Below are 12,985 nucleotides of genomic sequence, written 5' to 3' on the forward strand. Positions count from 1 at the left end.
AACTCCCAACCAATGTGGGACTTTGGCATTTTGCCAAACTTCAACACCACATTGGTTGGGAGTTAAGTTTGGGGGGGATTTTTCCCCTATAAAAGAAGGCCTAATGTTTAGGATTGATACACACCTCTCATTTGCCTTCTCATCTGTTTAAGGCATTTGTATCTTCTCTCTTTAGTATTATTTCACTTGTATTTTTGGAGTGAAATAAAATATTGGTTGTGTCCGAGGAGTAGGCAAAATTAGCCGAACCTCGTAAATTCTGGTGTTCCCTTTATTGTTGTTTTATTGTCTTATTTATTATTTGGTGGCTGTCATAATTTTTGGTATAGTAGTTGTGACTTATTCACACTATATACATTTGGCTTCCGCAACAATTGGTATCAGAGCCAAGGTACTGTCTAAGTATGCTCTGTGGTTGCAGCATAGTCTGATCTTCCACATCAGAAAAGATTTATCTTGGTAACTGAGTCAAGGTTCTGTCTGAGTATGCTCTGTAGTTGCAGCTTAGTCTGATCTTCTACATCAGAAAGGAAATAATCTTGATTTGTGTCGTCAGCTATTAAATAATATTTGTGTCAAATATGGGGGACAATAAACAAGAAGAATCTACATCAAGTGTCAACAATACGTCATCATTGGCATCTTCGCTTATGACAAGAATTGTGTCAAATGCGAAATTTGCGGTAGAAATTTTTGACGGGTCCGGACATTTTGGGATGTGGCAAGGCGAGGTTCTAGATGTCCTTTTTCAACAAGGGCTAGATCTGGCCATTGAAGAAAAGAAACCAGATGTTATTGGAGAAGAAGATTGGAGAATTATCAACCGTGTTGCTTGCGGTACCATTCGATCCTACCTTGCTAGAGAGCAGAAATATCCATACACAAAGGAAACTTCTGCAAGTAAATTATGGAAAGCACTGGAGGATAAATTTTTGAAGAAAAACAGTCAAAATAAATTGTACATGAAGAAGAGACTGTTTCACTTCACCTATGTTCCTGGTACCACGATGAATGAACATATCACCAGTTTCAATAAGTTGGTCACAGATTTGCAAAATATGGATACAACTTATGATGATGGTGACTTGGCCTTAATGTTGTTGGCGTCACTTCCTGATGAGTACGAGCACCTTGAAACTACTCTACTCCATGGAAATGACGAAATTTCTCTCAGAGAAGTTTGTTCAGCTTTGTACAGCTATGAACAAAGAAAGCGAGAAAAACAGAAGGGCGGAGAAGGAGAAGCACTGTTTGTGAGGGGTCGTCCTCAAAATCAAACGAGGACAAAGAAGGGAAGATCCAAGTCAAGATCCAGACCCAGTAAAGATGAATGTGCCTTTTGTCGAGAAAAAGGGCACTGGAAGAAAGACTGTCCGAAGTTGAAGAATAAGGCCAAACATAACAATGGAAAGGCTATTATGGATTCAAATGTAGCTGATTGTGATGATTCAGACTTCTCATTAGTTACAACAGAGTCATCAACATCATCAGACATATGGTTGATGGACTCGGCTTGTAGCTATCATATGTGTCCCAACAGGGACTGGTTCATGGAATTTCAAGAAGGAGAATATGGAGTCATCCACACAGCGGATAACAGCCCTCTTACCTCATATGGCATTGGTTCAATACGATTAAGGAACCATGATGGAATGATCAGAACATTGATAGATGTTCGATATGTACCGGATTTGAAGAAGAATCTCATCTCTGTGGGAGCCCTAGAATCAAAAGGGTTCAAAATCATTGCAGAAAATGGAGTGATGAGAGTATGCTCCGGTGCACTAGTGGTAATGAAGGCTAATCGGAAGAATAATAATATGTACCGCTATCGTGGCAGTACAGTTATTGGGACAGCGACAGTAACATCCAGTGACGACAAAGAGGCAGAAGCAACCAAGCTATGGCACATGCGCTTGGGACATGTTGGAGGAAAATCCTTGAAAACTCTATCAGATCAAGGATTGTTAAAAGGAGTAAAGGCTTGCAACTTGGAGTTTTGTGAACATTGTGTTAAAGGGAAACAGACAAGGGTTAAATTTGGTACAACGATCCATAATACTAAAGGCATTTTGGATTATGTACACTCTGATGTTTGGGGTCCTTCCAAAACACCTTCATTGGGTGGGAAGCACTATTTTGTAACCTTTGTTGATGATTTTTCCCGAAGAGTATGGGTGTATACAATGAAGAGCAAAGATGAAGTGTTGAGAATTTTTCTCAAATGGAAGACGATGGTGGAGAATCAGACAGGCAGGAGAATCAAGTGTATTCGCACAGACAATGGAGGTGAATACAAAAATGATCATTTCAATAAGGTCTGTGAAAATGATGGCATCATCCGACACTTCACTGTTAGACATACACCACAACAGAATGGAGTGGCAGAACGTATGAACCGGACCTTGCTGGAGAAGGTACGGTGTATGTTGTCCAATGCTGGCTTGGGCAAAGAATTTTGGGCTGAGGCAATTACATATGCATGCCACCTCATTAATCGTCTACCATCTGCTGCTATTGATGGCAAAACACCATTTGAAAAATGGTATGGAAAACCTGCTGTAGATTATAACTCTTTGCACGTGTTTGGCTCAACTGCATATTATCATGTGACAGAGTCAAAATTGGATCCAAGGGCAAAGAAGGCTATTTTTATGGGAATTACTTCTGGAGTCAAAGGATATCGCTTATGGTGTCCTATGACAAAGAAAGTAATATTCAGCAGAGATGTTACCTTTGATGAATTTGCTATGGTAAATAAGGTAACAGAAGATACCAAACAAAATGAAGGTGCTTCTAAGCAGGTGGAGTTTGAGGGAAAATTTATTTTTCCTACACAAGAAGCAGAGGAGGAAACAAATGAAGATTACCCTCTGGAAGGAGAGCCAGTAGAGGAGATTCCAACTCAGGAACCTCAACAACAACTTGAATCAATAGCAACCAGCAGGCCAAAAAGAACAATAACGAAACCTGTTCGTCTCATAGAGACGGTTGCTTGTGCAACCTCAATTGTAGCTGATGATGTTCCTACTACTTATAAAGACGCTGTCCAAAGTTCAGAAGAAGATAAGTGGAGGATTGCCATGAATGATGAAATACAGTCCCTTCATCAGAATCATACATGGAGATTGGCCAATCTCCCGAAGGGAAAGAAAGCAATTGGGTGCAAATGGGTATTTGCAAAGAAGGAAGGATTTCCTAACCAAGTAGATGTTCGCTACAAAGCAAGATTGGTGGCCAAAGGATATGCTCAAAAGGAGGGAATTGATTACAATGAAGTGTTTTCTCCAGTTGTAAAACATTCCTCCATTAGAATTATGTTGGCTTTGGTAGCACAATTGGATTTGGAACTAGTTCAGATGGATGTAAAAACTGCGTTTTTACATGGAAACTTGGAGGAGGAAATCTACATGACTCAGCCAGAAGGATTCAAAGTTGCTGGAAAAGAAAATATGGTGTGCAAACTTGAAAAATCGTTGTACGGATTGAAACAATCTTCTAGACAATGGTACAAGCGATTTGACGAGTTTATGTTGCGGCAAGGGTACAAGAGAAGCAAATACGATCATTGTGTGTATTTGCACAAGCTTAAAGATGGTTCCTTTGTATATCTTCTCCTATATGTTGATGATATGTTGATAGCTTCCAAGAATTTGGAAGAAATTGATAAGTTGAAGATTCAACTGAAGAAGGAGTTCGAGATGAAGGATTTGGGTGAGGCAAAGAAAATTCTTGGCATGGAGATAATTAGAGATAGACGTTCAAAGAAACTCTGTTTATCTCAAAAGGAATATTTGAAGAGAGTACTTCAACGTTTTGGCATAGATGACAAGACTAAGCCAGTTAGTACTCCACTTGCTTCCCATTTTAAGCTAAGTACTACTATGTCGCCAATGGATGAAGCTGAACGAGAGTATATGTCAAAGGTACCATACGCAAATGTTGTTGGTAGCTTGATGTATGCAATGGTTTGCACAAGGCCTGACATTTCACAAGCTGTTGGAGTTATTAGCAGATATATGCACAATCCAGGGAAGGAGCATTGGCAAGCTGTGAAGTGGATTCTACGGTATATTCATAATACTGTAGATGTCGGGTTAGTTTTTGAGCAGGAAGACAATCAGTCTGTAGTTGGATATTGTGACTCAGATTTTGCGGGTGATATGGACAAACGAAGATCAACTACTGGTTATGTGTTTACTTTTGCAAAGGCACCAGTTAGTTGGAAGTCTACTTTGCAGTCAACAGTTGCTTTGTCTACAACAGAGGCAGAATACATGGCTATTACAGATGCTGTGAAAGAGGCAATTTGGCTTCAAGGATTGCTAAAGGAGCTTGGTGTTGAACAAAAAGGTATCACAATTTTTTGTGATAGTCAAAGTGCTATTCAATTAGCGAAGAACCAAGTTTATCATGCAAGGACGAAGCACATTGATGTTCGGTATCATTTCGTACGCGAAATCATAGAAGAAGGTGGAGTCACGGTGAAGAAAATTCATACTACAGAGAATCCTGCTGATATGCTGACAAAGGTGGTGACTGCGGTCAAGTTTCAACATTGTTTGGATTTGATCAACATTGTTGAACACTGAAGATTGAAGATGAAGACACAACCAAAATTTGTTATTGAGAGAGAATTGAAAATGTGGAATTTTGCCAAGGTGGAGATTTGTTGAAGTTTGGCAAAATGCCAAAGTCCCACATTGGTTGGGAGTTAAGTTTGGGGGGGATTTTTCCCCTATAAAAGAAGGCCTAATGTTTAGGATTGATACACACCTCTCATTTGCCTTCTCATCTGTTTAAGGCATTTGTATCTTCTCTCTTTAGTATTATTTCACTTGTATTTTTGGAGTGAAATAAAATATTGGTTGTGTCCGAGGAGTAGGCAAAATTAGCCGAACCTCGTAAATTCTGGTGTTCCCTTTATTGTTGTTTTATTGTCTTATTTATTATTTGGTGGCTGTCATAATTTTTGGTATAGTAGTTGTGACTTATTCACACTATATACATTTGGCTTCCGCAACAGCAAGAACAATAAGATAGAGCAAAAAATAACAAGTAGTGATGGTAAAATAAAAATAAAAAAATAGGGGAGTAATATTAAAATTACTGGTATGGAGTAGAAAAGTACACGACCTACTAACCTACTACTTTAATCTTCGACTTCCACTCCACATCCTATTTGACAGTCAAATCTCTCAAAGAAATGATTTTAAAAGATCAAGTGTCGATCAAGGTACATTCCAACAATTCCAATTATACCAAACGTTTAAGGAATTTCTAACTACACTACTAAAGCAACATAAAAAGTGTTTTCTCTCGAGCAACGTCGATATTTTGGAATATTTTAAATTAAAAATCACCCAACATGAATGGAAAATGATGTCATTGCTTCTATATTTTTTTTTAGAACATATAAATGTTCTTTCCGTAATCACTTTTTGACTGATAATATGTGTTTACTGTTATGGAGAAGAAAATTAAAATACAGTTGGGAGAAGAATCCACAAAAGCAGAGCCAAGAATGGTTTTGCACTTTTGCTTGACCAACGCATCCAATATTAATCCAACTTTGGCACTAGCTTGGTCTAAACTTAAATGTGATTTAGTGGTCTGTTCAACCAAATTGTAAATCTTATCACAAAAAATAGTTGAATGAATCTAGGTTTTACATATTTGTCGAGAAAAAGAGAATAAAAATAGAAGAAAACCCTGGCATTGATTTCAAATAATTTATGCACAATTGGCAAACGCGAGATTTTGAATAAGGATTCGATGCTTTTTGGCACGCGCGCGCACAGAGAGTAAGTAGAAGGGATTGTACACAAATAGCCGGTCAGATTTAATATTTATTTTTTCTAGCCACTATATATAGATTATACGTATTTATACATATATTAAATTATACATATATTTAAAAGATTTAGCAAGGAAGATGACGAATTTTCTCAGTATTATATATCATCTCAAACTCTATATATACAAGTGAATGTGCTGAAAATAAAATGAAAAGTAAAGAATATTCCCTATACACTTGTCATAATTTTTTTCCATATCCTATAACCAAATAATCACTTTTATTCCTTTAACAATGTATTTCACATGTGTGGGGGCACGCGTATATATCTTTCCAGCCATCTCATTCTTGAGCATAGTGTGCCATATCAATGGCTAAGATTAAATCCAGCTGAGGGTCAAGATGCTGCCAAGTATCTCATTATTTGAGAGACCAAATTATACATTCACCTAGATAGTTCCGAAAATCCCCAATCTTTGTCTGAAAATCAGCTCTACTTTCCCTTCTTCTCTTTCCCTTTCTTTATCTTATCGATTGAACACTCAAAACCAAAGCTTTCTTCCTTCTTCTCTACACTCCCCCTCAAGTTGGATGGGAGAGAATGGACCCCCAACTTGTGCAAGATGAGATTATGTGAAGCTCCTGGTAGAGGTTTGGTAAAAAGATCGCGAGCTGCTGGTGAGAAAGGACAAAGGAAAGGGAAATTAGCTCGGAGAGATATTGTTGGCAGACAAAGTCCCATTCGAGCTCAACATGCTTTGTTCGCTCGTGAAAAACAGGGCTACGGGCGATATGTATAGCTGTTTGGCTGTCGGAGTGAACTGAAATAGGAAGTGAAGATGGAGAAGATAGATTTGCGAGAAGGCGAACCAACCAGGTAATTTCTACGGTAACTCTTCTCATATACCTATACTCTGCTTCTGCAGAGGAAAGGGATATTGACGCTTGCTTTTTCGATTTCCAGGAAATTTGGTGCTCCACCAAGCACGATAAAGAACCCACTGACGGACCTCCGAGAATCTTTGCAAGCCACCCAGTCAAAATCACAAAAACCTATCAAATTGAATGAAGGGTATGAAGATAGAAAAATACCATGTGAAGGATCTGCAGAGTGATAGCGTAGAACATACATGCCAACAATGAATGAGAAAGACATGGTCTTTGCATAAATTGGCTGAGACAAAGCACAACAAAAGACAAATCAGGGCCAGTATTTGTGAGATAATTGAGTTTGTCCGCCAAATGTCAATAAAGAGTGGGATCTGAAAGAAGAGGCCCATCATCAGCACTGAGTTTGGAATAAGGATCAAGAGGTCAAGACACTGCCGAACCAGAGAAGTCAAATTCCTTCAAAAGATCCAAGGTAAATTGCCTTTGACTAATAATGAACCCATGTTTTTCTTGAAGAATTTCTATCCCTAGGAAATAATGAATGTCTCCTAAGTTTTAATCTTGAATTCAATATTGAGAAAAGCTGTAATTTGGTTGTTTCCTTCAATATCACTGCCTGTAAGCAAAATATCATCGACATAAACAACTATGATAGAAACTAGATCCGCAGATTGTTTGTAGAACAATGAATAGTCATTGAGGGAACTTTAATAGCCTTTGTAGCTCAAAGCCCCACCAAGCATGGCATACCACTACCTAGAGGCTTACTTAAACCATACAATGACTTTCTCAAAAGACATGCTTTAGTAGGATTAGGAGGGGATAGTCCAGTAGGAAATTTACTTCTTCTTGAAAGTCTCCATGTAAAAAGGCATTGTTCACATCAAGTTGTGACACATGCAGCCCTTTCTTTACAATTACTGTTAAGAGACATCTAATTGTGGTCATTTTCACCACTGGAGAAAAAGTCTCTGAATAGTCAATTCCTTCTTTTTGTATGTTCCCCCTTAGTACTAACCTTGCCTTCAACCTTTCTATAGTACCATTTGACTTATGTTTAACTTTGTAAACCCATTTGCATGGTAAAACCTTCTTGCCTGGTGGTAAGGTTACCACATCCCAAATATGATTCAGCTCTAGAGTTGCAATTTCTGCCTCTATTGCCCTTCTCCAACCTACTTCCTTACAAGTTTTATGGTAGCTTGTTGGTTCTGAAATGGTAGACACACTCTTTAGAACACTCTGATTGTTGAGTGTGAGTGCTACAAAAGAGAAAGTAGTAGGTTTAGGTGACTGAGTGAAACATGAGGAGTTGAGGTCAGTGAGGAATACACTATTTCATACATAATCATCTAGGTATGTTGGCCTTTGAGTAACCCGTTCAGATTTTCTGATTGGATGTGGTGGAATGGGAAAAATGTGAATGGGAGATGAAATAGGAGGACTGAAGTGTTAGGTTGATTAGTTGATGTAGTACTAGGTGAAGAATGTGGTGAATTTCCCAACCCAAAACTTGGCAAAGGGGAAGAAGGTTCAGGATGTTTAGTGTTTGATCACCTATCCCAGGTGTCCTGCTTGGTGTAGAAAGAAAAGGGGAGGCAGTTGAATCTGCTTCAGGTGTAGAGATGATGCTGATAGGTGGCTGAACAGAAGGTGGGATATCAGAAGAAGCGGTACAAGAGAAAAACAAAGGTTGAGGTGTTGTGGTGGACAAAGTGAATGGGAAGTGTTCTTCATGGAACTTGACATCTTTAGAAATAAACACCTTTCTTGTTTCAACTTCCAGAACCTTGTAACCTTTTTGACCTTGTATATATCCCAAGAACACACATCTCAGGATGGTTAGTGGTTTGATAACCTATCCCAGGTGTCCTGCTTGGTGTAGAAAGAAAAAGAGAGGTAGTTGAATCTGCTTCAGGTGTAGAGATGATGCTAATAGGTGGCTGAACAGAATGTGGGATATTAGAAAAAGTGGTAGAAGGGAAAAATAAAGGTTGAGATGTTGTGGTGGACAAAGTGAAGGGGAAGTGTTCTTCATGGAACTTGACATCTCTGGAAATAAACACCTTTCTTGTTTCAATTTCTAAAACCTTGTAACCTTTTTGACCTTGTGCATATCCCAAGAATATACATCTCTTAGCTCTTGGCTCAAACTTACTCCTATTATGAGCCAAAGTAGATGCATAATATAGACATCCAAAAGACCTAGGTGAATCATAGTTAGGTGGTCTTCCAAGAAGAACCTCATAAGGTGTCTTGTCTTTCAAAACTCTAGAAGGTATCCTGTTGATGAGATGAGTGGTTGCCAACACACATTCTCCCCAGTATTGAATGGGACCTTAGAGGCTTAGACTGAAAATACAGACCCCTTGCGACTTCCAAAAGATGCCTATGTTTTCTCTCAACTACCCCATTCTATTTGGGTGTTGCCACACAAGATGCTTATGCAATATACCTTGTGATTGAAGAAAGGCAGCTTCCTATGATTCTTTCTTTAATTCCTTTGCATTATCAGACCTTATCCTTTTTACCTTCATGCTAAATTGCCTTTCGACCATAGTAAAGAAAGATTTTAGAATTGAAAAAGCATTGCTTTTGTAACTTAACAGAAAATTCCATGTGGCTCTACTATAGTCATCTACAATAGTTAGGAAAGACTTAAATCCATTGTATGTCTTAGTCCTAAATGGCCCCCAAGTATAAATATGAATCAAGTCAAAAATCCTTTGGGTTGTAATATAACTTAGAGGAAAGGAAAGTCTAGTTTGTTTAGCTTAAGAACAAATGTTACACATATAATCAAAATTTGAAGGGAAATTAATGAAACTAAGATTTTTATTATTGAAAAGGGTAGATGACCCAATATGACATGCCATTGGCTTACATTAGAAACAACATTAGCCACTAAAGGTGTTTGAAAAAAAACTGAACTAGAACAATTGTTGGAATTCTTCCTTTTAGAATTGAAACTACACCTTGACAAGGTAGAATGCCAGAAGCTACACTAGTGGGCTTGAGTAGATATAATCCATCTCTTACTTCACCAAAAACTTGTCACCTCCTCAATAAAAGGACCTGCATTAGAAAGCCATATGAAGTTAGATTTAAAGAGCATTTGAATTGACTACATAACTTATGAACATATAATAAGTTATATCTGAAGGAAGGCACATGAAGAACTCTTTTAAGAATCATATCTGACTGAATGAAAACACTACCTATGTGTGTAACATATAATTGGAAAGAGTTAGGTAGACTAATATGTAAAGGAACAGGAAGAGGAGTCAAATCTATGAATGAGCTTGAATCAAAACACATATGTTCAGAAGCTCCTGAATCAATGATCCATGTTTTAGTATTAAAAGCTGAAAGACAAGTTCCAGTATACTTAAGAATTGTACCAGCCATTGCATTGGCATTGATTTCTGAACTTGTATATCACGAGTTCCCAATCTGCACCTACTAGATTAAGTTAACTAGCTCAGAAATTTGCTCTTTGCTGAATATTTGTGGCTGATTATTGATGTTTCCCTCATTGTTAGGAGTTGCTACATCTTTCTCTTATCCCGTTACCACTGCATTTCCTTTTACTGCTCGCTGATAGTTGTTTGCTTATTTGGTAAATTGAAAGTCTTCTGGGAACCCTATCAATCTATAGCAGTCTGCTCTCACATATCCTACTCTCATGCAGTGAGAGTAGGTGACATTAGGATTGTATTTAGACTTCTTTCCTTTGAACTTTTGTGGATTGTTTCCAAACTTCTGAGTGGCAGGCCAGGATTTCTGATTCTGATTGTTGTTCCTGTGTTGGAACTTTGTTTGAGTTCCTGCCATGAATGATGCTCCATCAGAAGGGTATTGAGGACTCATGTATACCTCTCTTTGACTCTCATCCTGAAGTAACAAAGAGTAGGCATGGTCTAGGCTAGGTAGAGGATTCATCATAAGAATATTTCCTCTTGCTTGGCCATACACATCATTAAGTCCCATAAAGAATTGAATAACTCTTTGATCTTCCAAAAACTTAGTGACCTTCTTTTTTCCATCACACACACAGTCACAGATGCATCCTAGGTGTGTGCTCAGAGAATCCAACTCATCCCATAGTCTCTTCAGAGTTGTAAAATAGCCTGCTACACTGCTATTTTCTTGAACTGACTTAGATATCTCCTTTTGCAGGTGATATAGTTTGGCCCCATTGGATTGGCCAAACCTGTGCTCAAGGCTGTACCAAAGTTCCATTGTTGATTTTGAGTAGATAACACTGTCTCCTATTTCTTTAGATAATGAGTTTAGTAACCATGAAGTGACCAGGTCATTGCACCTGCTCCATTGAGGAAGATCACTGGAATCCGGACTTAGTTTTCCACAGCTTCCATTGATGAAATCAAGCTTATTCTTGGCTGAAAGAGCAATTAGGATTGACCTCCTCCAACCTGAAAAACTTCTCCCATTAAATGGTGAGTTGACGAGAGACATACCAAGTGCATCAGAGGAGTGAAGGAAGTATGGATGATTACAGTCCTGATTAACTATAGTAGATGAAGAACCTGGGCTTTGAGCAACTGGAGTAGAGATGACTGGAGTCTCATCTGTTATTGCCATAGTTAGCCTTTAGATTAAGAGATTTGAAAAAGAAATGAAGGATCGAGCTACTAGAGCTCTGATACTATGAAAGATTTAGCAAAGAAGATGAAGAATTTTCTCTGTATTGTATATCATCTCAAACTCTCTATATATACAAGTGAATGTGTTGAAAATAAAATCAAAACTAAAGAATATTCCCTATACACTTGTCATAATTTTATTCCCTATTGTATAACCAAATAATCATTTTTATTCCTTTGCAATGTATTTCACATGTGTGTGTGCACGTGTATATATCTTTCCAGCCATCTCATTCTTGAGCATAGTGTGCCATATTAATGGCCAAAATTAAATCCAGTTGAGGGCCAAGATGCTGCCACGTGTCTCATTATTTAAGAGACCAAATTATATATTTACCTAGATAGTTCCGAAAATCCCTAATCTTTATATGAAAATCAGCTCTTCTTTCCCTTCTTCTCTTTCCCTTTCTTTCTCTCATCGATTGAAGACTCAAAACCAAAGCTTTCTTCCTTCTTCTCTATAATACATTCGCCGGCTATTTTAAGTCTAAAACCTAATTAATTTTCACTGAAAATTGAAATCATTGAAGTGTTTAGATATCTCATCGGAACTACCAACAATAGGAATATTAATTAAAAAAAGATAAATATTCTAATGCAATATTATTTATTATTACTCATCGAACAATTTAAAAATATACTTATAAAATTGCACTTCATTACCTAAAAGTATTTTAACTTGCGAGCTCGACACCAAATTTATTACCTCCATTCCATTTTCTGTTAGACCAAATTATAGGCCATTAACTTTGACGTAGATTTTGTCAATAACTTGGAAGCAGATTGGTGGTTGATTATTAATTTACTTCATTACTTTTTGGCAACTTTCTAGGTATCACATTATGTGCAGTTAATTAAGTCTGTTATTATCTCTTTTAGGCCCTTTTAGTAATTACAATGCAGCTTTAAAATTCAAAAGTGGGGGATACAATTTATTTTTTTTAAAAAAAAAAAGAGGAATGAGAAATAGATTCATTTTAAAATGACAAAGGATCCGCCTTGTCCGCCTCTGTTTATGCACATTCTTATTTGTGCGTATCTACACATGTGACTTCCGGAAAAAGTACATTTACGCCTCGTATTTAAATAAGAGATTTGATTTTGGAGATCAATTAAAAAAAAGAAAAATGAATGTAAAAATAACACAAGAGATCTTTGTAAGGTCATTTCTTAAATTCAATTTATAATGAGTATAGGAGATCATTTTCTTTATTTATACCAAATTTTTTAATTTATCATGGTCGTTAAGAGATAGATTTAAGTGTATATATAATCTTAGTGTCCAATAAACACTAAAGGCTAATGATAAGAGATGTCCCCAGCCACACTGAAAACAAGTTTAATGAAACTGCCCAATTGGTGGGTGGTACTATATTATGTTTGGATAATAAGTAACAAAACTGCATAGCACCACATGCATTTACATATATCTGCATCTACACATTTATTTTCGTGATTTATCATATTAGTCCTGAACGTTTCTTCAATCAAAATTCTTTTAACTTGAAAATCAGCTATCCTTCCTGTTTTGAACTTTTTCAATGAGACCTTTGGTCAAGAAAATCTCTTTGGAATAAAACTATTTTCAAACACATTTTGATTTTTTTTTTAAAAATATTTTTTCTTTGGA

The 12,985-nt window shown here is 37.2% G+C and overlaps 1 protein-coding gene across 1 annotated transcript; it reads right to left on the bottom strand.

Moving 5' to 3' along the window:
• Window positions 1–6,704: 6,704 nt before the first annotated feature.
• LOC138888384 (uncharacterized) lies at window positions 6,705–11,293 on the bottom strand. Its single transcript, XM_070170240.1, has 6 exons — window positions 10,361–11,293; window positions 9,747–9,763; window positions 8,547–8,971; window positions 8,246–8,494; window positions 7,532–7,950; window positions 6,705–6,971 (listed from the first exon to the last, which is right to left on the bottom strand). Exons 1-6 carry the CDS (start codon window positions 11,291–11,293, stop codon window positions 6,705–6,707), a joined length of 2,310 nt encoding a protein of 769 aa, XP_070026341.1.
• Window positions 11,294–12,985: the final 1,692 nt, after the last annotated feature.

This window comes from Nicotiana sylvestris, chromosome 3 (assembly GCF_000393655.2).
Source record: "Nicotiana sylvestris chromosome 3, ASM39365v2, whole genome shotgun sequence".
Lineage (NCBI taxonomy): Eukaryota > Viridiplantae > Streptophyta > Magnoliopsida > Solanales > Solanaceae > Nicotiana > Nicotiana sylvestris.